General features: G+C 44.2%; 1 protein-coding gene across 1 annotated transcript; it reads right to left on the bottom strand.

The window, feature by feature from the left end:
* Positions 1 to 5,533: 5,533 nt before the first annotated feature.
* On the bottom strand, positions 5,534 to 8,744 carry LOC147972207 (uncharacterized). Its single transcript, XM_087522990.1, has 7 exons — positions 8,412 to 8,744; positions 7,202 to 7,259; positions 7,041 to 7,114; positions 6,862 to 6,931; positions 6,435 to 6,607; positions 6,288 to 6,360; positions 5,534 to 5,766 (listed from the first exon to the last, which is right to left on the bottom strand). Exons 1-7 carry the CDS (start codon positions 8,595 to 8,597, stop codon positions 5,606 to 5,608), a joined length of 795 nt encoding a protein of 264 aa, XP_087379116.1. The 5' UTR covers positions 8,598 to 8,744; the 3' UTR covers positions 5,534 to 5,605.
* Positions 8,745 to 26,519: the final 17,775 nt, after the last annotated feature.

Raw genomic sequence — 26,519 nt, 5'->3', positions numbered from 1 at the left:
CCCGATTGATATGTTTAAAGTCAATGCACATGCGAAGTGACTTGTCCTTCTTGGGGACCATGACAACATTGGCGAGCCACTCGGAGTGGTAAATCTCTCGGATGAACTCCGCTGCTAAGAGCCGAGCCACCTCCTCGCCAATAGCTTTCCTCTTCTGGACGGTGGACCGTCGAAGGTGTTCTTTCACAGGCTTGAACTTCGGGTCGACTCGTAGACGGTGCTCAGCCAGCCCCCTGGGAACTCCAGGCATGTCAGAAGGCTTCCATGCGAAGATGTCCCAGTTCTCACGGAGGAACTGGATGAGCGCTTCTTCCTATTTGGAGTCGAGCGTCGTTGAGATGTGAGTCGGGGCAGCATCAGTGTCGGTCGGGTGAACGTGGGCTGGTTTTGTTTCACCGGACGACTGAAAAGCAGATTTTGAAGCAGGCTTCTTGGCTCGTAGCAATTCACTCGGATCAGCAGTCTTCTGGTACTCTTGCAGCTCAACAACTGCCATCTGAGCGTCAGCAATTTTTGAGCCTTTCTGAAAACACTCTTCTGCCTTCTTCCGATTGCCTGTAACAGTGATCACACCTTTGGGACCAGGCATCTTCAATTTGAGATACACATAACATGGTCGAGCCATGAAGCGTGCGTAAGCTGGCCTGCCCAAAATGGCATGATAAGCACTTTGGAAGTCCACAACCTCGAATGTCAACTTTTCCTTGCGGTAATTCTTTGAATCACCAAAAACCACATCAAGAGCGATCTGGCCGAGTGATTCGGCTTTCTTTCCAGGAATGACTCCATGGAAACTCATGTTGCTGGCGCTGAGCCTGGACATCGGAATGCCCATCCCTTTCAATGTTTCAGCGTACAATATGTTCAGGCCACTGCCACCATCCATCAGGACTTTGGTCAGTCGAGTGCCTTCGACAACTGGGTCGACCACCAAAGCTTGCCTCCCAGGGGTGGCAATGTGTGTAGGGTGATCAGATTGGTCGAATGTGATGGCAGTCTGAGACCACTTCAGATAACTGGGTGTCGCCGGAGCAACCATATTCACCTCACGGTTAATGACTTTCAGTCGACTTTTGCTTTCAACATCAGCAAAAATCATCAGGGTGGAATTGATTTGGGGGTATCCATCGTCACTATCTTCCTTGTCCTCAACTCTGTCCGACTCCTTTTCCTTATCTTTGGACGGTTTGCCCTGAAACTGCTAGATCAGGAGCCGGCATTGTCGAGTGGTATGCTTTGGGTAAATGAAATTACCCTCCTCATCTTTCTTGGTGTGGATGTGACATGGCAGATCCAAAACATCATTTCCATCTTGATCCTTGACTTTCTTGGGCTTCCAGGGGCCTTTGGGCTTTCCCTTGAAATTTCTCTGGGTTGCGGCCAGGGCCTCCCCAGGGGCGGCTGGCTCGGCCTTCCGCTTCTGTTTCCGACTGGAATTGCCTACGATTTCCTGGGCGACTGCTTTCTGCTTGCCTCTCCGGAGTCGATCTTCATCTTCTCCGTTAGCGTACTTGGTGGCAATTTCCATCATCCGATTCAGAGACATTTCTCCGGTCCGACCGAACTTCAGGTTCAATTCTCTGTATTTAACGCCTTCTTTAAAGGCACAAACTGCTTGATGGTCAGGCACATTCTCAACCGTGTGATGCAACGTGATCCACCTCTGGATGTAATCCCTCAGAGTTCATTCGGTTTCTGCACGCAAGAACGCAATTCTGTAAGGCCTGCGGATCGCTTGCACGTTCCCTCAAAGGTTGTGACAAACACTCGGGAGAGGTCCTCCCAAGTGTAGATGCTGCTGGGTGCCAACTGATTTAGCCACGCTCTAGCTGAGCCCTCTAACATGAGAGGCAAATGCTTCATGGCCACCTCATCATTGCCACCGCCAATCTGTACAGCCACTCGGTAATCTTCGAGCCAAGTGTCAGGCTTAGACTCACCGGTGAACTTGCTGACTCCAGTCGCCAACCTGAAGTTGGGAGGAATCACTGCGGCTCTGATGGCTCGACTGAAACACTCTGGCCCCGAAACATGCACTCTGCTGCTGGCAGGCGCATCTCTGTTGTGGCCTTCCCGATGAGCTCTGTTCCTGTCAACCAAACCTTGAACAAGGATAGACCTCGCGTCAAAGCCTGGGTCCCTGGGGTCGACTGGAATCCTCTGCCCAACACTATGAGGGCGCCTGTCATCTCGATGCCGAGGCGCATATGACCCACTCCTCGGGGGAGGGGTTGGCACTCGACGTCGATCATCACGGTCGGATCGGTGATCATACCGCTCATTCCTTCTGTACTGATCATGCCGGTCACCACGTCCCTCACGCCTCGGGGGCGATCTCGGGCTGTGAGCTGACTCGACTGTATCTGTTGCAATGGATCGACTGTGGATCCTATTCCGCGACTGAGAAACAGCGAAATTCTGGTTTCCCATCGCCCGGAGTAACGCTCTGATCTGCAACAAGCCCCTGCCAGCTTCCGACTGGGAGGGCTGAATCGATTCTGCTATACGGGCCGCGGCGGCCAAATTCTGAACTGGGGTTCGGTATACCTGCGTCGGCGGGAAGAGCTGACGTCGACTGGACTTGGGAGCCCGCTGACGCGCTTGCTCGTCGAGTGCTTGCTGGAGATTCTCCAGTCGAGTGCGCTCGGCCAAGTTAGCCAGGCGCGCGTCCTCCAAGGCCCGGGCCTCGGGGGTCTCTCCGACGATAGGAGTGTGGAGTGCGTCCATGTTCCGAGGGCGAAGCTCCTCTCGCTGTAATGACGTGAGAGGTTCGGGGAGATACTCATCGTGGGGATGCGACGGGTCGCCCCCACCCGCGCCTCCATCAGCACGAGGGAAACCGGGAGGACTGTGCGTTCCATCGACCGCCAGAACCTCAGCTGCTGGGTCGTTGCTGCCGCACTCGGATGCGGTCTCCGTGGAGCCAGTCGACAGGTCGAACATGCCGCAGAGGGATTCGTCGGGCTCGATTGCCGCGACTTGTGGGGCGGCCGACTGGCGAGCCACGGCATGCCTCACCCACCTCTGAAGTCTCGACTGACCGGAGCGTTTGCACCGGTGGGAGACAGAGCGGGGAGACGACACGGGGGCCGACCGATACTGGGTCGACGACTGCCGCAGGAGGATGCCGCGAACGCATGCGCGGAAGTGCGTCGCACCACGGACGGGGAGCGCGTCGATGTCGAGTGGTGCCTCCTAAAGCCAGGCGGAGTTGTCGGCGATGAACGTGAGCGCGCCGACGCGGATCTCGCGGCCCTCCACCAAAACTCCGCACGAAACCATGATCAAAGGGATCGGAAAAATCGCAACTTCTCCAATCAGGCGCTAAGATTCCGGCCCCACGGTGGGCGCCAACTGTCGTGGTTCTAACTCTGACAGTGATGTAGGGGGGTGTGTATGGAGAGGCTAGATCTCAGCTATTGGGAAGTTGTAAACACACGAGGATTACGAGTTCAGGCCCTTCTCGGAGGAAGTAACAACCCTACGTCTCGGTGCCCAGAGGCGGTCGATTGGATTACGTGTGTATGAATAACAGGGGTGCGAACCCTCCATACTGAGGAGGGGGTGGCTTATATAGAGTTCGCCGGCCCTCTCCTGCCCTCAGTGATGCAGGGTTTAAGGTACATTTAAGGTTGGGCGTTACTGGTAACGCCCCTAATAAAGTGCTATAATAACCATAAAGACTACTTAATAGCCGACCGTTTGCCTGCGGAGGGACTTTAGGTCTCCTGGCAGTCGAGTGGTTGTCTTCATGGTCGAGTGATAGCTTCTTGGTCGAGTGTCTTGAACCCGTTGAGTGGGATACCTTCAAGTCGATTGAAAGGTGACTTCTTCTAGGGACGTCCTTGGGTAGGGCTCTTTGGACAGGTCCATGCCCCTATCCTAGGTACATAGCTTCATCACCTGTGGAGGGTGCTTACTAGCGCCCGGCACTGGATAGCCCGTAACTATGACGGGTACGACCGGCTACACACCACTGCTCTTTTATAAAAATAGCTGTGGAGGGTGCCCCACCTCGCCCGTCACTCATTTGGGTTCACCTATAAGCCCTTTCCCAATAGTGCATCAGTCTATTGGATTGGATGTCAATGGTATGCCAAGTGGAGGGGCGGCCGGAGATGGGACCATGACAAATAGGAAATGTCGGGTGATGGGAAAGAAGTAGGATAAGTAGAGGGTCGTGCATGACAATGCGACAAGCAAAATGTCTGCCACATGGACACAGATTATTTCCACCAAGGGGGGCAGAAGGAGGAGAGGAACAAGCTTTTCTTGGATGTGCAAATGGAGAGCATGTTGTTTGACCAAGAGAGGGTGCACAAGACGTTGAACATTCAGAGGGAGAAGACAGACATAGAGAAGCAAGAGAAGTGGGCAAAATGGGAGCTTGAAAAGGCTAAGGCATTGGAACCAAATGAGCTCGAGAAAGAGAAGTTGAGGCTTTCGAGTGACATGGAGGAGTCGAGGTCTTGTTGCGGGAAACTAGCCTCTTGGATGAGAAATTAAGAAGTGATTTGACAACAAAAAGGAGCGCAACAAGAGAGTCGATAGATTCATTTGTGTATCACCTACTTACGAATTGTTGAATTTTATTTTAGCTTGTGTTGAATTGTTGAACCATGTTTTATTTTGATTGCTGAACCTATAACTTATGTAATGCATGACAATTAATAATTCACATACTTATATTTTACTAGAACAATTCACATACTTATATGATTATCATCATTCAGTCATTTCACCACTAATATAGTAATATAGGTAAACTTTATTAAAGGAACAATAGGAAATTTTCTGGCCCAACTTTTAGAGAGCTCCCACGGGTGGTGAGAATAACATATTTGGACAGATATAACAAATATTGGTGTACTGAGCTTATTTTTCTTTTGAAAAAATAAATCAAAAGTCACACTTTGAACTTTCATTTTTTTAAAATAACTCCACCTGTTTATATGGAGTTATACTACATGTATTTAATGTTTAATGTTGATATATGTTAACATGTGAACTACAAAAAATATCGTAACTTTGATAATGGTGAACAGTACATCCATTGTTCATTATTAGAAATTCACAAATTTTGCATTCTTGTGTAGCTCAGATATCAGCGTGTCATCGTGGAACATCATACACTTGTAGAATACATCCATATGAACATATGTATAAAACGTATGATTTTTTTTAGACTTTGAGCTATGGTTTTTGATATTTTTATAATTCAAACTCCAAAATGCCTCACTCGCAAAACCTAGCAAGATACACAGGAATACAATTGCTAAATTAGAAATAATAAGCAACCTTCCAAAAAGGTGCTATAATTTTGGGAAAATGTAACCCACTGTGTATGCACACACGTGAAATTCCACCCAAAAGCAAGTTTGAACAGGTCCCCAAAACAAAGGAAAACTCAAATAAAATAATGGTAAAAGTAATCGGTTTGAGCACATGGTTAGCACGCACATGCACAATGCAATACAGTACAAACTCATACAACACAAATCATTATACCATTCATACATCAGAACAACAAACATCTAAGTTGCTTTATTTCACCCTTTACTAATATTGACCCCAGCTCCTACTAGTTCCAGCTAGCAACTTTGCATCAGTTATCATGTTGTTCTTTTTCCTGCACCTTCTTGCCAAGCTCCAGTATCATATTGGCAGCTGCAGAGCACCTACCATCATATGGGGTCCGACGAGGATCGCCAGTGATGCTCATCTCAAAATCAGGGCATTTCAAACGTACTTCGCCAACGTGCATTCCTAAAAAGATAGGAGAGTGACTGGTGAATAAGTGCTTGGAAAACAATGTCTGAGAGCTACGGATGAGAGAAGATGGCACTAAATCAAAGAGCAGTTCCTGGTTATTGCTAGGCGAACACCTATTCAGTTCTTGACAAATGGAATGCAATGAAGTGAGTAGAGGTGATCTCTGATAGATCCTACAATGACGCGATAGATGTCTTTGGTAACCATGGACCAAACCGTGACGTGCTGAATAAACCTAACACTTGAATAAACCCAACGCGCGTTTATAGATCTGACCACTTGAAAAACTCTTTTCCCATGCATGCCAAGCTTAGTACACCATATATGGTAACATTTCAATGCATGATACTAACGACACACTATAGGGATTGGATTCAATAAATGCTAATCGAAAAGTACGTGGCGCGAGACCCATTTATATGAAATTCTTTATTACTGTGCGTATAAGGTCCAAGAACCCAATGCTTGTCCATTTGGGAAATTAAAGAGATAAGAGTAAATGTATTTACACATACCATTTGCTGGTGACAGTACTACTGTGTATCTAGGGGTCATCCAATCGCAACCACAACAGATCTCACCAAGCTCCTGCATTGACAAGTGTCAAAAGTACATATGGCATTTTAGAATTTAATGCATCAGTTGAGCGCGAGGTTTCTTACCATGCATTTATCGCGTTGGGCGAGTGCCTCCTTCAAGTTCAATCCCATCCTCTTAGTGCTCTTGGTTTTGCCATCATCGCCAGAGAAAGTTAGATTGGCAACTTTCATTATATTTGAGTTAGGTTCATTATATTTCTCCATTATTGACAACACTTCTGTTGTCATCTTCTCTTCTGCATAAGGTTTAAACATGATGAGTAATGGAAATGTGGAACTCATATAAAAATAAATTCTTGCCAAAATTTGCCATATTTCTAATGGACGATTTGTCCACAATTTAAAGTGAGGTACACGGTAGTTTAACACAGAACTTGGGGAAATGTATGGCTCACAGCAAAACATGCCACAATGTTTGCCACAAAACAGTGACAATTCTACAAGTGATTATCAATCTAACGATGTTTAGATGTGTAAAATGGTAGAATACCAGTCTTAATTTTCTGAATGTCCATATCACATTGAGCACTTCCGTCTTGAAGTATGAATTCCTTACGAAGCTGAAACAAAGAGGGGATGAATTCACATCAGATTCTCAACTAAAACAAAATATAAGAAAAATAAGCATCGTTTTTTTTCATGAAACAAAAGAGAAGACATATAACATACAATAGAATCCCGTATTTTCTGAATCTCTAGCATGGAATCACGAATCTGATCATTGCTATTCTCAGCGACGCCACCTTCAATGAGATTAAGAACACATAGGTTAAAAAGTTGGAGGACCAATAACCAATAATAGGGAAAACAAGCTGTCTTGCAATCACAACCTTCCATGATTTGGCGTTCCAAAGCAGCATCCTTCATTACATCATCACCACGTGGTGCCTAATACAACAAACAATTTATTCAAATGCCCTACATCTATGTTACTCACAATAATATAGGGTGCATGGGAAAACAAAAATGAAAGAAAAGTGCAACAGCCTATATATACACATGGTGGCTAAACTAAGCGAGCGTGCAAATCCTCTAATCGTACGCCCTGGCTCGTTGGAGCCGTTGAGAACTGGCCAATCAAATTGAATTAAATCCTAATCCTAACCTATTAGTGTATCTGACCTTCTTGACAAGTATAAGGGCCTCCTCCTTATAACAGCAAGTATAATAGTCCCACTTAGCCGACTACAAGTCATTCCACCTCAGCAAAATTCTGATCTGAAGGGGAGTAAAGGCAGGAGAGAGAAGGGAGCGAGCGCTTGACGAAGCGCTCGGCTGTAGCACAAGACGCGAGGAAGTTCAGCCCGCATGCAGCCCTGAAGCCAGCGCTAGTGCCGCTGCTCCCGATTCCCTGTGCCTCACCTCACCATTCAATCAACTTATTCTAGTCAGCCAGCAGCTCACAATCTCACATAGAGCCAGCCTTATTACACGAGACGTCTTTTACAGCCAGCAGCGGGCGATTCTATTAGCCATGCTCTAAGTAGATTCAGGTCTTACTCGCTAAGCGGTATGGGACAAAACTGATTGTATTGTGTGCTCGCACGCGTGGGAAAAAATTGAGCCAAAGTAGTCGGCCGCAGGATCTACCGCAAAAGAAAGTTGTATCTTCACCACTACACGCATGCATGTCTTTTCCCTGAAGGCATCACATACGCATCACCGGCGGCCCGAACGCGACGGCAACGGGAACAAGAGAGTTTTGCAGTTGTCACCACACCTTTATTGCAGCTCTCGAAGGCGACGACGACAACAACGACGGCCAGGGCGACGGTAACGAGAATTTGCAGCCGTCAGCGCCTTTCTTTTAGCAGCTCGGCCACCGGCCTGCCGTCACCGCACCAGCCGTAGTACGGGTCAGCTTTCAGCAGCTCGGCCACCGGCCTGCCGTCACCGCACCAACGTAGTACGGGTCAGCTTCCATCCCTTCCCTACCAGCGCAAGCCTCGGCCAAAACTGCAAGGAAATTCTACCACCACCCCGACCCCGCGCCCGCGCACGAACGACCAGAGAGAGAGAGAGAGAGAGCGAACCGCTCACCTGCTGCGCGACGGCGCGTTGCTTGTCCGGCGCCACGTAGCGCCCGCCCTGGGTGGCGCCGAAGACCGCCCCACGCGGAAGAGCGAGATTGACGAGGTGCTCCACGAGCATCTTCACGGCGTCCTCCACTGGCACCACCTCCTCCTCCGGCAGCTCCTCCCCTGCTCCCCTTCTGCCGCCCGACATGCCGCCCTGAGCCCCTGACCCGACACTTCGCCTCCGCCGACTAAACAGATCTCTAGGTTTCGGGCTTGGGAATCTATGTGGCTTTGCGGCGGCTGGCTGGCTGGCCGTGGGTGGATCGAGGGTTTTTGTAGATGGAGAGGGCAAGAAGCAGTGTGGTGCGGTGGTGGGTGGACGGTGGGTGGCCAAAGCTGAAAACGGGAAGGCAAGCGCGAAGGAACGTGACGGTGGCTGTCCAAGCGGAAACAGTATGGGCCAGGTCGATCATCCACCGTCCATTTCGATATCACCAACTCATCGTGGATCTTATCATTAATTTTCATACAAAAATACAGATTTTCTTTATAGATAACAGCACACTAAAATTGGACAATAAATATAGTACATTTATAAACAGCCATGAAATCTTACAGAAATCATGATACGCCAGTTGTGATAGAAGATTTGCGTAATGTACTAAAAGGAAAATATATTACAATTGAGTCATTAGGGTTTCCGCATACACCGGATTCATCAAGACACCGGTAGCCTCCACGGTCCCGCACATGCTACACCTCCACTGCACGCTTCTGATCCTTGTGGTTCCTTTTGGTGGCGTGATATCATGAAACTTTGCCCTAACTTTCTTGAATTCTCAAGGGTGGGAATTCAATGCGGCTCCATGACTCTTGTTTGGAAGGACCTTTGGCATGATAATATTCTTTCAGTTAAAAATTTCTTGGGCATCACGTCTTTGAATGAGGCGTTTCACCAACCACTGTCAATACAAGCTCACAAGGAGGTATGTGGTATTCAAGCCAACACAACCCATATTGCACCTGATTCTTCTACACATGAAAAATGTCGCTATGTCTAGGGTGTAGTGGATTTAAATCGAGTAATTTCTTGGGCATCACGTCTTTGGAGGAGGCGTTTCACCTACCACTGTCCGTACAAGCTCATGAGGAGGTACGCGATCTTCAAGCTAGCACAACCCATATTGCACATGATTCTTCTACACAGGAAAATGTCGCTATGTCTAGAGTGTAGTGGATTTAAATCGAGTAATTTCTTGGGCATCACGTCTTTGGAGAAGACGTTTCACCTACCACTATCCGTACAAGCTCATGAAGACGTGACACATTGCACCTGATTCTTCTACACATGAAAAATATCGCTTTGTCTAGGGTGTCGTGGATTTAAATCGAGTAATTTCGTGGGCATCACGTCTTTGGAGGAGGCGTTTCACCTACCACTGTCCATACAAGCTCATAAGGAGGTACGTGGTCTTCAAGCTAACACAACCCACATTACACCTGATACTTATACACACAGCAAATAATGGCACTATGTCTAGGGTGTAGTGGAGTTTAAATTGAGTCGATATTATGCATTCTACTTCAGAAACACCCAACCTCATCATGCGTATTAATGGATTTGGAAATCAAAGTGTGCCATGAAGATCGAGGTGTTTGGTTGACTGCTTCTTTTTGATAGGCTGGACAAACACAACATGCTTAAAGAGACGCCACTATAATCATTGTTTTCTTTGTGAAGCACCCATCAAAGAGACCATTCGTCACATGATATTCACTTGCTCATTTAGTCAAAGTTGCTCGTACTTGGTATTTTTTAGCACCCTTCGGTCACGAGGTTTCAAAAAATCATCCAAGAAAAAACTCTATTAAGCATAGTGCATTTTTCGTCCCTCAACTTATCGCGAAGTGTGGCTTTCGTCTCTGAACCTTTTTGTTGTTGTAACCTTCGTCCCTCAACTCTTAATTCAGGTATAGTTAGTCCATAACAACGGTATTCCTTGGTCAAAACCGGTTTTGACCTGATGTGTCACGGTTTTGACCACATCTTGGTGCAACCTTTGTCCCACAACTCGTAATATCGGGTAAAATTAGTTCCTAACAAGAGTATTCCTCCACCAAATCCGGTTTTGCCTTTTCATGTCACAATTTTGATCACGTCATCACTGTAAGGTGGAATAGAACCACATTCCATCTATCTCTAATCCTCCCCCCTTCTCTCTCTCCCTCTCTCTCTCTATCTATCTATCTATCCATCGCTCTCTCTCTCTCTAGTTCATTCCTAGATGACCCCCTTTCCCCTCTTTTCGTCTCTTGCCTTGCTCTTCCTCTCTCGCGAGCTAACTACCACCTCTACCGAATCCTCCCGATCATCGGTCCAATCGGTGGTGGTGATCATGATGCCTTGCCTTGAATGCCCCTATGCCATCGTATGGTGGTGCTTTGGCCAAAACCATGTTACATAAGGTCGAATCGGGTTTGATCAAGGAATACAACTGTCGGGGACTAACTATACCTGGTATTAAGAGTCGAGAGACTAAGGTTGCAACCAAAAAAATGTTCAAGGACGAAAGTCGCACGTCACGATAAGTTGAGGGACAAAAAATGCACTATACTGATAACTATTTGTGCGGGAGGCCCATGTTTCTGAAAAAATGGCTGCTTCCCAGAGTCTTTGGAAAGAAAGAAACAACAATCATCTTAGAGGGGTTCGGCTAAGAATCAACTCTTGGGTTGCAAGACTAAAAGAGGATCTCACCTTACTAGCCTATAGGGTCAAAGTAGCTCATGAACCTTTCCTCTCTCAAAGAAGCTCATAAACCTTTCATCTCTGCTTTTGCGGCCTCCATTCACTAGAACAACTAGTTTGTTGTTAGTTTGCTATTAGTTTTTGCCTTCTGACTTTTTTCTTTCTTTTTCCAGCATACCCAAAGTGGCATGTATTGCCATGTAAATATGTACAAGTTTGATTAATTTATTCAATATAAAAATACACTTGGAGCCTCTCCTACTCTTTCAGGTAAAAAAATATTGCTAGCCTCTGACATAGGAGCATGATGCTTGCCAAAAGTGGAAGGGGCAGATGTTGAAGCGGAAACGGTAACAGTGTGTTTGGCGAGGTCCACCATCCACCGTCCCTTTCACTGTTGGTCCTATAATTAATAAAATCATTATTGTTTTTCCACCATGGGCCCGAGTCGGCTAAGCCCCCTCCCCCCCGCCCTCCTTGCTTGGGCGGCAAGGCAAGTGGAGCAGGGAGTCCTAGTAGGACTAGGACTCTGCCCCCAAGTTGGTCGACCCACTTGGACCCTCCGCCTATGTATAGGTGGGGAGGGGCACACCAAGGGACACACCAAGCCCCTCGGCTGACCCCCTCCCTTGCTAACCGCCGCCCACCTCTCTCCATCTTCATCTGATCTACATCGGTTCAATGCTAGGCCGCTTCTCCCTGTAGTTTCTTATTGCAGTTCTTCACGCTAGCTTCATGGAGTGTCACAGTGCTGCTAGATCGGTACGTTGGATACCTTTTTTAGGACTGGTGACAGTGGGAAAGGCCCCCACTGACATTCTTTCTCTTTTTATTAATATATGTCAAGTGTCGACTATACAAATATTTATAGTGGTGGTTAGAGCAGCAAGTCTTAGTTCATATAAGATTTAAGCGAAGCATAGAGAGCAATTCTAGCAAGTCATGACATAATTTTGGCTCTCTCAAATAGGTGTGTCCAGCAAGGATTGATAACTTAAAACACAAAATAAAACAAGCAATGACACATATCATACAAGATGCTCCAAGCAAAACACATATCATGTGATGAATAAAAATATAGTCTCGAGTAAAATACCGATAGTTGTTGGAAGAAAGCGGGGATGCCACTCGGGGGCATCCCCAAGCTTAGTTGGTTGCTCATTATTGGATAATATCTTGGGATGCCGGGGCATCCCCAAGCTTAGGCTCTTACATCCTTCCTTCATCCATCGTAAGATAACCCAAAACTTGAAAACTTCAATCACACAAAACTCAACAAAGCCTTCGTGAGATCCGTTAGTATAAAAATAATAAATCACTACTATAAGTGTTGTATCAAACCAACTCATATTTTGTTTATGTATTATATCTACTATATTCCAACTTTTCTATGGCAAAAACTCATCAAAGAAAACCATAGAGCCATCAAAATAAGCACACAACACAAAGAAAACAGAATCTGTCAAAACAGAACAGTCTAGAGAAATCTGACTATTTCGAATACTTCTGTAACTCCAAAAACTCTAAAAAATTAGGACTACCTGAAAAATTTGTATATTGATCTACTGCAATTGGAATGAGTATTTTATCGCTCTCTGGTAAAAAATGAAAATTAATGTCGTCAGCGCAAAACTTTCTGTTTTTTTCAGCAAGATCAAACAACTATTGCCCAAGAAGATCCTAAAGGCTTTACTTGGCACAAACACTAATTAAAACAAAAAAACACAATTATCAAAGTATCATAATTGTGCTAACACTCAAGAACAGAAAGCAAAAGGCAAAAATAAATTTTATTCATTGGGTTGCCTCCCAACAAGTGCTATAGTTTTACGCCCTTAGCTAGGCATAATTTTTATTGATGCTCACGAGGATTATAATAATTGAAACACAAAGAGAGCATCATAAAACATGTGACGAACACATTTAAGTCTAAAATACTTCCTATTCATAGGAATTTATAGGAAAACAAATTAGCAAGACAAGCAAGATCTAGCATATGCATGGAAGAAAACAATAGCAATCTCAACATGAAGAGAGGTAATTTAGTAACATGAAAATTTCTACAAGCATATTTTCCCCTCTCATAATAATTATATGTAGGATCATAATCAAATGCAACAATATAACTTTCCCATAAAATATTCTCTTCATGATCCACATGCATGCAAAGCTGACACTCATCCAAAATAGTGGGATCATCATCAAATAAAGTCATGACCTCTCCAAGCCCTCTTTTATCAAATATTTCATAAGATTGATTATTCTCCAAAGTAGTGGGATCTTTATCACCTAGATTTGACTCTCTTCCAAACCCACTTTCAATATTATAGCAAGCATATTCATCATGAGGTTTAAATAAAATTTCAAGATCATAAGAATCATCACCCCAATCATGATGATTGCAATAAGTAGTGGACATATCAAAATTAGCATCCCCAAGCTTGGGGTTTTGCATATTATTAGAACAATTGACATTAATAGAATTTATAGTAAAATTATTGCAATCATGCTTTTCATTCAAGGAGCTATCATGAATCACTTCATAAATTTCTTCATGACAATTTTCAGATTCACGATTCTCAAATAAAATTTCATAAATATAATCAAGTGCACTCAACTCCTAGCAATTGGTTCAACATAATCAGATCTTTTGAAAAGATTAGCAAGTGGATGAGGATTCATATCAATAAATTTTTAGCAAGCGAAGATGCAAGAAAATGGAAGGCACATGGTAACAGAAGCAAAGGTAGCAAAAAAGATTGCACACAAAAATAGATTTGGCAAGAAAACGTCGAACAGAAAAGAGAGGCGAATAAAACAACAAATTTTTGTGAAGTGGGGGAGAGGAAAACGAGAGGCAAATGGTGAATAATGTAAATTGCAAGGAGATGAGATTTATGATTAGGAACCTGGTTATGTTGAAGATCCTCCCCGGCAACGGCGCTAGAAAGGCACGTGGCCGGGAGACTATATTGACTTGATCCTCCCCGGCAATGGCGCCAGAAATTCTCCTTGATGGCAGCTGGAACTATGTCGGTATTTTCCCTGAGAGGGAGGGATGATGCAGCACAGCGGTAGTAGGTATTTCCCTCAGTTATGAAACCAAGGTCATCGAACCAGTAGGAGAACCAAGCAACACAAGGTAAACAACCCCTGCACACAAATAACAACACCTCGCAACCCGACGTGTTAAAGGGGTTGTCAATCCCTTTCGGGTAACGGCGCCAGAAATTGGTGCGTGACGGTAAAAAGATTGTAATATATGGGATAAATAGATCGCAAATAAAATAAAGTGTAGCAAAGTATTTTTGTATTTTTGGTTCAATAGATCTGAAAATAAAAGCAATGAAAAAGTAGAACACAAAGGCAAATATATGAGAAATAAGACCCAGGGGCCGTAGGTTTCACTAGTGGCTTCTCTCAAGAAAATAGCAAATGGTGGGTAAACAAATTACTTTAGGGCAATTGATAGAACTTCAAATAATTATGACGATATCCAGGCAATGATCATTACATAGGCATCACGTCCAAGATTAGTAGACCGACTCTTGCCTGCATCTACTACTATTACTCCAGACATCGACCGCTATCCAGGATTCATCTAGTGTATTAAGTTCATGGAAAAACGGAGTAATGCAATAAGAATGATGACATGATGTAGACAAGATCCGTTTATCTATATGGCGGTAGATATAGATCTCGTCTTTTTATCCTTAGTAGCAACAATACATACGTGTCGGTTCCCTTTCTGTCACTGGGATCAGGCACTGTAAGATTGAACCCACTACCGGGCGCCTCTTCCCATTGCAAGATAAATAAATCGAGTTGGCCAGGCAAAACCCAAATATCGGAGAAGAAATACGAGGCTATAAGAGATCATGCATAAAAGAGATCAAAGAAACTCAAATAGTTTCATCGATATAAAAACATAGATCTGATCATAAACTCGAAGTTCACCGATGCCAACAAACAAACCGCAAAAGAGTTACATCATATGTTTCTCCAAGAGACCATTGTATTGAGGATCAAGAGAGAGAGAGAGAGAGAGATGAAGCCATCTAGCTACTAACTACAAACCCGAAGGTCTACAAAGAACTACTGACTCATCATCGGAGAGGCACCAATGGAAGTGGTGAACCCCTCCGTGACGGTGTTTAGATTGGATCTGGTGTTTCTGGACTCTGCGGCGGCTGGATGAATATTTCGTCGACTTACTTAGGGTTTTGGGAATATTTGGGTATTTATAGGGCAAAGAGGCGGTCCGGGGGGCACCCGAGGTGGGCACAACCCACCGGGGCGCGCCAGGGCCTCCTGGCGCGCCCTGGTGGGTTGTGCCCCCTCGGGGCACCCCCAGGTGCAACCAGGGCCAATCTGCTTCCTTTTGGCCCATAAAAAATCATCGTAAAGTTTCATGCCATTTGGACTCCGTTTGATATTGATTCCCTGCCATGTAAAAATATGGAAAAAACAGCAACCGGCACCCGACACTATGTCAATAGGTTAGTACCAAAAAATGATATAAAATGATTATAAAACATCCAAGATTGGTAATAAAAGGATGGAACAATCAAAAATTATAGATACATTGGAGACGTATCACAAGCGACTAAGGAGTTAGACACGAGGTGATGTATTACGGAACGAGTAAAGAGACTTACCGGTAACGAGATTGAACTAGGTATGGAGATACCGATGATCGAATCTCGGGCAAGTAAACATACCGATGGACAAAGGGAATTACGTATGTTGTCATAACGATTCGACAGATAAAGATCTTCGTAGAATATATAGGAGCCAATATGGGCATCCAGGTTCTGCTATTGGTTATTGACCGGAGAGGTGTCTCGTACATGTCTACATAGTTCTCAAACCCTTAGGGTCGCACGCTTAACGTTCGATGACGATATGGTATTATATGAGTTATGTGGTTTGCTGACCGAATGTTGTTCGGAGTCCCAGATGAGATCCTGGACATGACGAGGAGTCTCGAAATGGTCGAGAGGTAAAGATTGATATATATATATATATATATATATATATGACGATGGTATTTGGACACCGGAAGTGTTTCGGGGGGTACTGGGTACTTATTGGGTCACCGGAAGGGGTTTCGGGCACCCCCGGCAAAAGATATGGGCCTTATGGGCCAAGAGGGGAAATGCACCAGCCACAAGGGGCTTGTGCGCCCCCCATATAGGATGGCCTAAGGAGGAGAAGGAAAGGGGAGAAGGGAAAGGAAAGTGTGGATTAGGATTCCCACTTCCTTCCCTCTTTCCTTCCCCTTGAGAAAACATGGCAGGGGTCGCAAGGCAAGGCAGGGCCCCTAGTGGGCCGGCGGCCAGCCCTAGGGAGCGCCCTGGCCTCTTCCCTCCCCCTCCCACCTATATATATGTGGGAGGGGGCGCCTAGCACACCCTAGACAATTGTTAGCCGTGTGCGGCGCCCCCCTCCACCGTTTACACCCCGGTCATATTTTCGTAGTGCTTAGGCGAAGCCCCGCGGAGATCACTTCACCATCACCGTCATCACGCCATCATTCTGATGGAACTCATCTACTAGCTCGACGTCTTGCTGGATCAAGAAGGCGAGGGACGTCACCGAGCTAAACATGTGCAGAACGTGGAGGTGTCGTGCGTTCAGTACTTGATCGGTTGAAGCGTGAAGAAGTTCGACTACATCAACCGTGTTGTGAAACGCTTCCGCTTATGATCTACGAGGGTACGTAGACACACTCTCCCTCTCGTTATTATGCATATCCATGGATAGATAATTGAGTGTGCATAGATTTTTTTTGTTTTCCATGCAACGATTCCCAACAAGCGCCATATTATCCAACTGTATTTCATCTAACACAATTTTACACCACACAATATTCTCAATTTACGCACAGTGTTATCCCATGTACTTCGACCCCCCCCCCCTGACAGGCTGTTCACACACTCCATTACCTCGTTCATCTCATCCATGCAGTGTAAGGAGTTCAGGAACATGGGCAGTATTCGAGAGCGTATCTGCTTGACTCAGAAGAAATCAATCCATCTTGGACCCCAGCAGTTTCATTCATCTCACCATCCATTGACTGTGCGCCAGCATCTCTAGCTCGTAAGACAACCCTGCCGTCAAACATGGGACTAATCTGCCCAAACACAAAAGCAATAACCAGTCAGATCTGTTCTTAGGTGAGCACAGAGGAAAAATCACCAACCCAAAGCATTGCCATCCAAACCCAAAACAACCCCGCAAGTGTATGGAGTACACACCAAATCAGATCTGATGCAACATTACCATGCATCGAGAGCACTCTTTGAAGAACTCCAGGACATCCATGGCGAAAGCACCTTTGTTTATGGTGTGCTAAGGGGTTAACGGGCCGAACACACATGCCTGCCTGCCAGCCGTCTAGCACTAGTAGTTACCAGTATCTCCCCGTGGGCCCATCCAATTGATTCATTGATGTACTGGTTCAAAACAGCCCACGCAGAACATCATGTTCATCCAAGCACCGGCCTAAACAGGGTCCCACGTACAAATCAAGAACACCAAAGAATGGCTTGATGTATTCCTACAAAATTGCTAGCATATATCACTCAAAAGCCAGAAGCCACAGATCCCAAGGTAACAATCATCGACCAGGATTATGGCCTCCAAGCAGCTCGGCCTCCAAAACGCTCTACTCTATAATAAGATCTTATATAATGGGATAGAGGGAGTGTTTACTACATCATTGTGCAATTGCAGTTTAGTTCCTAATATTAACTTGGTGCTTGTAGGTACATATGTCATTGGTAAAGATCCACGCTTCGACCCTTTTTGTGTATGGGGCAATGAGATATTCATGAACCAACATGAGATGAGGAAACTAATAAAGATTGTTAGTAAAATGGGTCAAAAGATAGCAAATAAACTATTCGTTTACAATTTATCCAAGACAAAGGTGAACTGGAGGATGGTAAGTAAGAACTTTGTAGCCTTCTTTCGCTACCCATAATGAGTTGTTAGATGACAATGTCTATTTTTTCTTTGCTGTGGTTTCCAAAGAAGGTTACCCAAGATTAACTCTTAAAATACATGATTGGTGGAAATGCAAAGGTTAAAGTATTTGTACCAGAAGACAATTACTATCTAGAAGTCCTCATGAAGATAGTGAAGGATGGACGGTCGGTCATCACAAGGGACTGGACTAGAGTCGTGCGTGCATTCGGCATGGAGGAGGGCACAATATGGACACTGTGCTTCACCTTGTTCAGCAACCAGAATGTCTTTCGCCTCTTTCTTTACCTTCTTTAATACAAGTATATTACCCTGGTTTATCATTCTGTATTTGGTGCTTATGTAATAATTATTATTTTGATGTAATTCTTGAAAATATGTACGTGTCAATTGAATAATGCATTGGTGTTTGAACTTGATGGATATGAATGAAGTTATTGTCTACTTTCCAATTCAAATTGTGTTCAATTTTAAATTGCAACGATTAAATTAGGGACGAAAATAGCTCTGCAGGTCATTACGCCGCACACGGTCTGTAAAGCACGACGTGTGTGATGTACCTCATAATACGACACGGTCCATAGAGAGAAAACATGTGCCACCAAGCACACAATTGCCATTTGCAAAGCGTGTGTGATGTCAGACAATATCACAAACACTAAATGTTTGTGATAGTCGCCTTATCATACACGATTTACAATTATGAACTGTTTCTGATGTCGTACGCATCGTCAATGTTTCACCACAAAATAACGTGTGCGATAGTTATTCCATACAACACTAGTACGATAGTCGGACATTTCATAAACTCATACGACACACGTATGATGATTAACTTATCTTCTCAATTGCATATATTGCATACGCTTCGGGAAAAGTAAATGTCTGTGATAGTCTCCTTATCATACATGCTTTACAACCATGAACTATTTGTGATGGGGAGCACATCGTAAACGTTGCACCACAGAATACCATGTGCGATGGTAATGCCAACCTGCACGAGCATCAATGATGGAGCGTTGGGATATTCAATATATCACAAACAGTTGTGCGAGGACTTGCATTTGGGATATGCGTGTGTATCGCATACGCTTAGTTCTGCAAAACGTATGCATTCCTATTGCCTATCACCGACGGTTTCTGGGTCGTGTGGGAAGGACCCCCCATGCACACACAGGCAAGTCAACGATTTAAAACTCTGTCACAGAAAGGGGATAAAAACCGTTTGTATAGCACGCTGCTGCACCCGTGGTTGGTCGAGGTGGAGGACGGTGGCGGCGGTCGATGCAGACGGCGGGGGCTATGCGCGGTCGAGGCAGAGAACGGCGCAGCAGCGGTCAAGGTGGACGACGCGATGATTAGTAGATCCAGCAGTGGTCACGGCATTAGACGTGTGGAAAGGCCCCGCCGACTGGTCGGAAGGATGGCACCGGCGGCCGAGGCACAAGATGCGCGGAAGGGGAGAAGTCTGGAACTGGCAGTGAGAAAGGAAACGATGGAAATGAAGAGGTTGTGGACGGTTGGGTGGGCGATGGAGGGTAACTGTCCATGGAGAGCATTGGCGGGCGAGAACAGACACCCGCCACGACAAACATTTTTAAATTTTGATTTGTTTGGCGAGGCTTGCCAAAATTTTGTTGTGGCGGGCGCCATGTTGGGCCTGCCACTGTTACCCGTTTGTTAGTGGCGGACACTAGCTTACTACCCGCCACTACAATTTCCATCCAGCGGGCATATTTGGAAGAGGCTCACTACAAGAAATATGTCAACTTATGACCTTCTGTCAGTGACCCTGGAAGAATTGGTCATAAATCTATGACCATTTTAGACCAATTTGTCAAAAGCTGTTCGGGGGGCTCCAAACCCTAAACCATTGTGACCATTTTGGTCAAAAAGGTCGTAATTTCCTTACACGAAATGGTCATAAAGCAGACATCACTAGTCCGCTGCCTTATTTCCAGATGATCATGACCAATGTAGATGGTCATAACCTTATAAATTGTGGTCGATTGGTATGACTTGGCGCCACCTCATCAGTTTTGCCTATGTGTCATGTCCATGTGTCAATTTTTGCCCTAGGTTGTGAAGCAACCTATATTTCTGTCATTCTGAAAATTCCCAAAAAAATCTCATAAATTCTGTGGGTCCTATCTTCGTCAAATACGTAAAAATACTTCCTTGCCTAGTTCAAAAATAATTCAACAATATTCATTTTCCTATTCTGTTCACAACATCACTTTATGAAGGAAGTGCTATTTATATATTCTTGATTGCCCTCGGAATTCTTGGGCACTCTTTCCTATCCAAATCGTTGCCGCATGACAAAATTCAGCTCCATTTGCCTAACAAATCTTCCTCGGCAAATTTCCAAAGTTTTTGTCCACCTAGAAGCATTGTGAAGGAAGTACCTTTTTTATACATCCAAATGACATGAAATTTATACAGTTCCTTCATATGCCCACATAATCACCCTCCTCCAAATTGCAGCTTAGTCAAATTATCTATGTGAGCCCAGGTTCAATTTATATTTTATGGCCAGATTGGCACGTTGCCAAGCACGTGTTATCTAGACCCCTCCTATTACCCTCAAATTCTTTGGACACTCTTCCATACCAAAATCATTGCCACATGATAATATTCAGCTCCATTTTCCTAGTAAATCTTTGTCAGGAAATTTCCAAAGTTTCTACCTCGAGAGAAGCTTTGTGAAGTAAGTACTAGCTAGGCTTACCCAAATGATCTGAAATCCTACCAAGGCATAACTATACCTATGTAACTTACCTACACCAAATTTGAGCTCATTTCATTCATCCAATTTCTCTCACTAGTTTTCCCAACTTTCTGTCCATAGAAGAGCATTGTGAAGGAAGTACCACTTTGGCATGTCCAAATGGTATCAATTTTCTACGGTGCTTTCCAATGCCCAAATACCCATTCTCCACCAAATTTCAGCTCAATCCATTCATTATTTTGAGCCCAGCTTCAACATTGGGGCAGCTATGGGGCAGCTGTAGTTCAAATTTGACCCGCTTCCTACTGAATCAACGGGAATTTGTCTTTTTCACCAGAGGTGGATCAAAACTTTTTGCACCTAAAAATTTGGTCAATTGTGAATTAAACATTGCCTAATATTTTATAAAATTAATTTGGTCCAATTTTGCAACAAATATATGGTAGGTCCTTCACAAAAAAACTAATTTTGGAAACTCAAAAAATGAAAAATGATTTTTTCGTCCAAAGAAAATGAAAACTGCCTTAGGAAACATCGTTTGTCATTCCAAAATGCACCCTTGTGCAAAATATGATATCATTTAAACAAACTATGCGATGAATGTGGCCATAAGATGATTTTTCTATGCGTGTTTCAAAATGCGATCAAAACGGTGGGTATGACCGTTCATAGCTAGGGGTGAAATCATCCATAACTCTTTTTGTATCTATGATGAATTAGCTACTTATGTATCCATAAAAGATTTTTCAAAAAAATAAAAAGCAAACAAGGAAGCATCTGTAGTTCAAATTTTGTGAATTTGACGAGAGGTGAATGCATTTTTTAATATGCAAACATTTAGTTAATTAAACATAAAATATTGTCTAATATTTTTGAAAATTGGTGCGGTCCAATTTTGAAACAAATATTGGGTATGTTCTTCTCAAAAGAGAGGCGAATAATAAACTGATTGAAAAAAGAGAAAAATGACAAAGGTGTGTTGGATGAGGGGAGGGTTTTGGAACGTTTGATGTAGGTGGAGTGGATGGCTAAGATTTGTTCCTGGGGAGGGATCTGTGGCCTCGCGTGTGATTGGCTGGCTGCCAGAGTCAAAAGAAACGAGAGAAAAAAGGAGAAAGACAGAAACCCCACGACCCCTCTCTTCTCGCGAGCCCCATCTCTCTCTCCCCCATGACTCCTCTTCGCCGCGGCCACCTACAGCGACCGATCCGGCGAGTTTTGGCGGCAATCGGTGGCTCCCAGCGCAGCACTATGACCCCCTACCTCTGCTTCATCCTCCCCTTAGACCAGATCTAACGCGTGCATCCTACAGCGGCCACGCGCCACCCTCCGACGGCTAGGGTTTCGACCTCCTTGTTGCGGGCGGGACTCCTCTAGTCGTTAGCCGCCGTGACATGGACGGATCCGTGGCGTGGCAGCGAGGGCCTCCCTCCTCTAACCTCCATCGATGGCCATGGCGAGGTGAGCTCACTTCTTCCTCTGATTACCATGTTTCCCCCTTGGTTTGATTCGATTCGATCTAGGGCTGTAGGTTCGGTTCGATTCAATCTGGGACACGCAACGGCAGTGGCAGCAGCAGATCATGAACCGCCCTGCCCCCTCCGTGTTACGCGCATGCTGTCAATTTCCTGATCTCGAATCGCCATCTGATTTCCTTCCTGGTTACTAATCGATCGCTATTTTTTCGTGTGTGCAGGCGCGTACACGTCGTGCGGGGGCGGCACGGCCTACCTGTGGGTGGCGGCGGCCTGCAACGTCGGCTCCCTCTTCTACGTCCTCGCCAAGGCCGACGGCAGATCGGCCGTGCATATGAATCCGAAGGTATGAATCCAACCCCTCCCCTCCCCTCCGCCCGTCCCAGCTCCTCCCTCGCGTGCTGCGAATCTCGACCCAATCTTGGCCGACAGCAGATTGAGATTTGAGTGGATTCCGATCTTGAGAGGGGATGATTCGAAATAAATAGGCTCATCTTTCATTACTTGCTATATATACGGTTGTGTCGTATACTTGCAAATCTGTTTGATTTGGTTGCTGTTTGTTCTTGTCCAATATGTGTTCGGTGGTTAGCAATATGTTTGTTGGTGCTATATTTTCATTTTGATGGTAGAATGCATGCGTTGTACATGGTCAAGAGCATTAGTAAAAGGAGGAAAAGGATGATTAGAGCATCTCCACCCGAAATAAAGCATTGTTGGTTTTGTGGCAGTAATTACATCCGTAATCGTCTCTTTTCCATTAGTCCACTCGCTAGAGCAGGGGGTCCTCTTTGCACTCAGGATCCAGGACTGGGCGACAACACCGAATGGCCATGTAGTAACAAGGATCAAGCCGCAAGCATCACTCTGCTAGCGTTTTTATTTCGATACAAGGGCTACGTTAGGTTTGAATCCCAATTTTTCTATGGTAGCACAACAACTGTTGTGTCGCTCCTTATGTTAGCCGTGTTATGCTTCTGAGCTGGCCGTATAGACACCGATGGTGCATAGCTAGCTGGCTATAACTTCATCCTGCTAGCCTTTTTTGGACATTGTGCCGTTGGTTCTCATTTCACCTCATTTTATTGGTATATACCTGCAGAATTGTTTCCATACCAAGGGCCATGTTATTGTTTGAATTTCAGTTTTGTTCTGGTAATACAGAAAGTGCTCTGTTGGTTCTCATTTTACCTCATTTTATTGTTATATATACCTGCAGGCGGAGCAGCGGGTAGGGGGGGGGGGGCGAAATCAGGTGATGGCCAGCAAGTCCAGGCAGGTTTCGACTGTGGTCGCCCTCGTACGTCAGTCGGCGGCGTCAGAGCGGTGTTGGAGCCAAGTGTTGGGCATGTTGCCGAGATTGACCAAGACGCCGCGGCTGGAAGTGTTGGGCATGTCGCTGAGAAGACCAACAAGCAGTATTAGCTCTGTAAGTTTGGCTTGATGCAAATCTTGCCAATTACTATGGCTTTTAGTTACTGGCGGTCAAGTTAATGCAAGTCCTAGTGGTGATGTAGAGGGAGATCTAAGTATGGCTGTGTATCCTTAAAATTTCAAGTATGAACAATCTGTGGTGGTTAAATGACAGGCATGACTATGTATGATCTGTTGCATAAATAAGGTGTTTTCTTGATGAGTGAGTCCTGGTCTCTAAAGTGGTGATTAAATTTTCTGTCTCTAGGTATTTCAAGTCATCAGATGATGGACTTCTAGATTATTAATTTTGTTGAACAGATTTGGCATGACAGTTACTTTGACTATTGCAAGCGAAGTTTCTGAAAAAACCAAGCATTTCAATACTTTAGTTTTTTATGCCAATGACAACAATGAATGTAGTACTATGAAAAGATCAATTTTGTGCATGCTATGGATTATAATACTACAGTCCTGACCTTTTCTTAATACAACGAAAATTCTGCTTGTTCTGTATGCTCCATCCTAAGCATGCATATATACCCATTAGTTTGTGTTCTTGATATCTACCTGTAGTGTCATGAGGAATAAATCTCCTCACTTCATATGTTGCCCTATGGAATTCAGCAGACACTTTTTATCAACACTAAGTTCAGATAAATAGGTACTGCTTAACATACCTAAGAGTGTAGCATGTTGTTATGTGATGGTGCAACTCCAGAGTAGACAATTATAACATATTAGTAAAATCAATATGCATCCCTGACTTGTATGTTTTTTTCAAGGTCTATACAAATGCCATCTTTGTCTGGCAACATCTTATCTTGTTATTTTAGTCCATGAGTGTTGTGTTGGAGCATCACTGACTTGTGGCTGTAAGTGGTGACTAATCATGAGGAGTACCTGTCCTGGTCCTACTTCATTGTAGGACTTCATGTGATTATTAGTTATTTTTAACCAATGCTAGTCCTAGCATGTGTAGTCTGTGTGGTGATGTTCTTTATATTGCAGCAAGCAAGAACATGATTAGAACATATTAGTATGACATTTGATCTTAGCTTATTGATCCTAGCTATAAATCCATATATTTTGCAATAATATTTTTGTTTGATTTGCTCATATTATTTGCAATCTACAGTAGTAGTGGTACTTTGATTTCACTCCAATCTATAGTAGTAGTTTTTTTCTTGTAAAGCTTCTTTGCCATGTATTTAATTGCTCTTCTGGATTCGTGGGAACTGAATCTCGGGTGCATGCTAGAGGCTAGAGCTGCAGGAGGTTCAGTTACATCCTCTTTAGTTTTTTTCCGTTAATGCTATGTTATGGTAGTCCATCTTGTACGTTTTCGGGTTTTCTAACTATAGGCAAAACTTCCTGTAGGCTCGATGAGGGATGCTCCACCAGCATCCTGTTGCTTGGCCGTGGACGACAAGGACTTCCGCATGCACGAGGTGTCTTCTAAGATCTACGGCGACAAGGTAATCTCACTCTCTTCAACCTTGGTTGTTTTGTGTGTGCGGTTGCTGCAGATGGTGGTCTGTGTGGATCTTGTTATAGTGAGAGTGTTATGCTGGTGCTGTCTTGAAAGAAGGGCAAGAATGCTCAACAATCTATTTCCTGTAGCATTTAGCTGTTTACATTATGAAATATGTGGACAGTAGGTATGTTTCCCATGTTATATGGTAATAACTATACATGTTATCGTCGAGTTTGTTGTGTGTTTATAGAATGACATGGTTGGCTAATTAAGCCCTGTCCGTGTATATTTTAGAATTTGCTTCATTGGTAGCTCATTCAGATGTATTAGTTAATTTTGTGCATGTTGGAGAATTTAGACGACAATAACAAACTGTAATCACGAATACTTGTATAGAAACTTGCACGACCATCTTGTTTAATTTTGTGATGTTCCTCCATACTAGGAGCTAACCAGCTGCACTGTTATTCAGCTTTCATCGACAGTTTGAGTTTCACTGAAATCATGTTTTCTTTTCTATGCTCATGTTCAAGCCTGGTAGTATATTTTTTTCCAAATGGTCTGTTTACTTAATTTATCTGTTGTTTGATTTTGCTCCATCAGCTTTCCTGATGTCCTTCTACATATATATGTTGGGTGTAATCTTCTTAAAGAATGCAAGTACTTGATATTCCATTCTGTTCTTGTAGGCGAATGGAACTTGTGTTGTTGGTAGAACTCCGTTGAGGACTACTACCCATGTTGAAGAGCATGTTCTGTGGTATCCAAGAGTAGCTAGCTTTTGTACTGGCAGAGCGGTCTATTTGTAGATCCCAATATTTATGATTGTGTGGATCTGGGTGAAGTTTGATGTTCTTGGGTATGCAAGATTCGATGGTTAAACTGGTTGATGTGATGTGAATGAGTGTATGGAAACTGGTTGTTGTGATGTGAATGAGTGTATGTAGTTTCACGTGTTCTATTCTGTATAGCATATTGTAATAAACTTATTTTAGCTGTTATTTGAAGATTTTCATATGCTTTCTCTCTTCTGTCTGTTTGATATATACATATATATTGCTTATTAATAAGGTGTGAAAAATCTGACATTTGGGACCGATCTGTAAACTGGAGCTGGGAAAAAAAGCTGGAAATAAAAAATAAATTGACTGCAAAATGTTGTGCGCTAGAAAATAAAAAGGCCAAATTGTAGGCCAGGCCCATGTAGCTAACCGAAATTAACATAAAATACATATATTAAAGGGCTTGCCTAAAAAATAATACATGGGCCGAATTACTGGGTCGGACCCATGTAG

This window comes from Triticum urartu, chromosome 5A (genome assembly GCF_056163025.1).
Source record: "Triticum urartu cultivar PI428250 chromosome 5A, HENAU_Tu73, whole genome shotgun sequence".
In the NCBI taxonomy this organism is placed as follows: Eukaryota; Viridiplantae; Streptophyta; class Magnoliopsida; order Poales; family Poaceae; genus Triticum; species Triticum urartu.
This window is presented reverse-complemented; position numbering and strand designations above follow the sequence as displayed.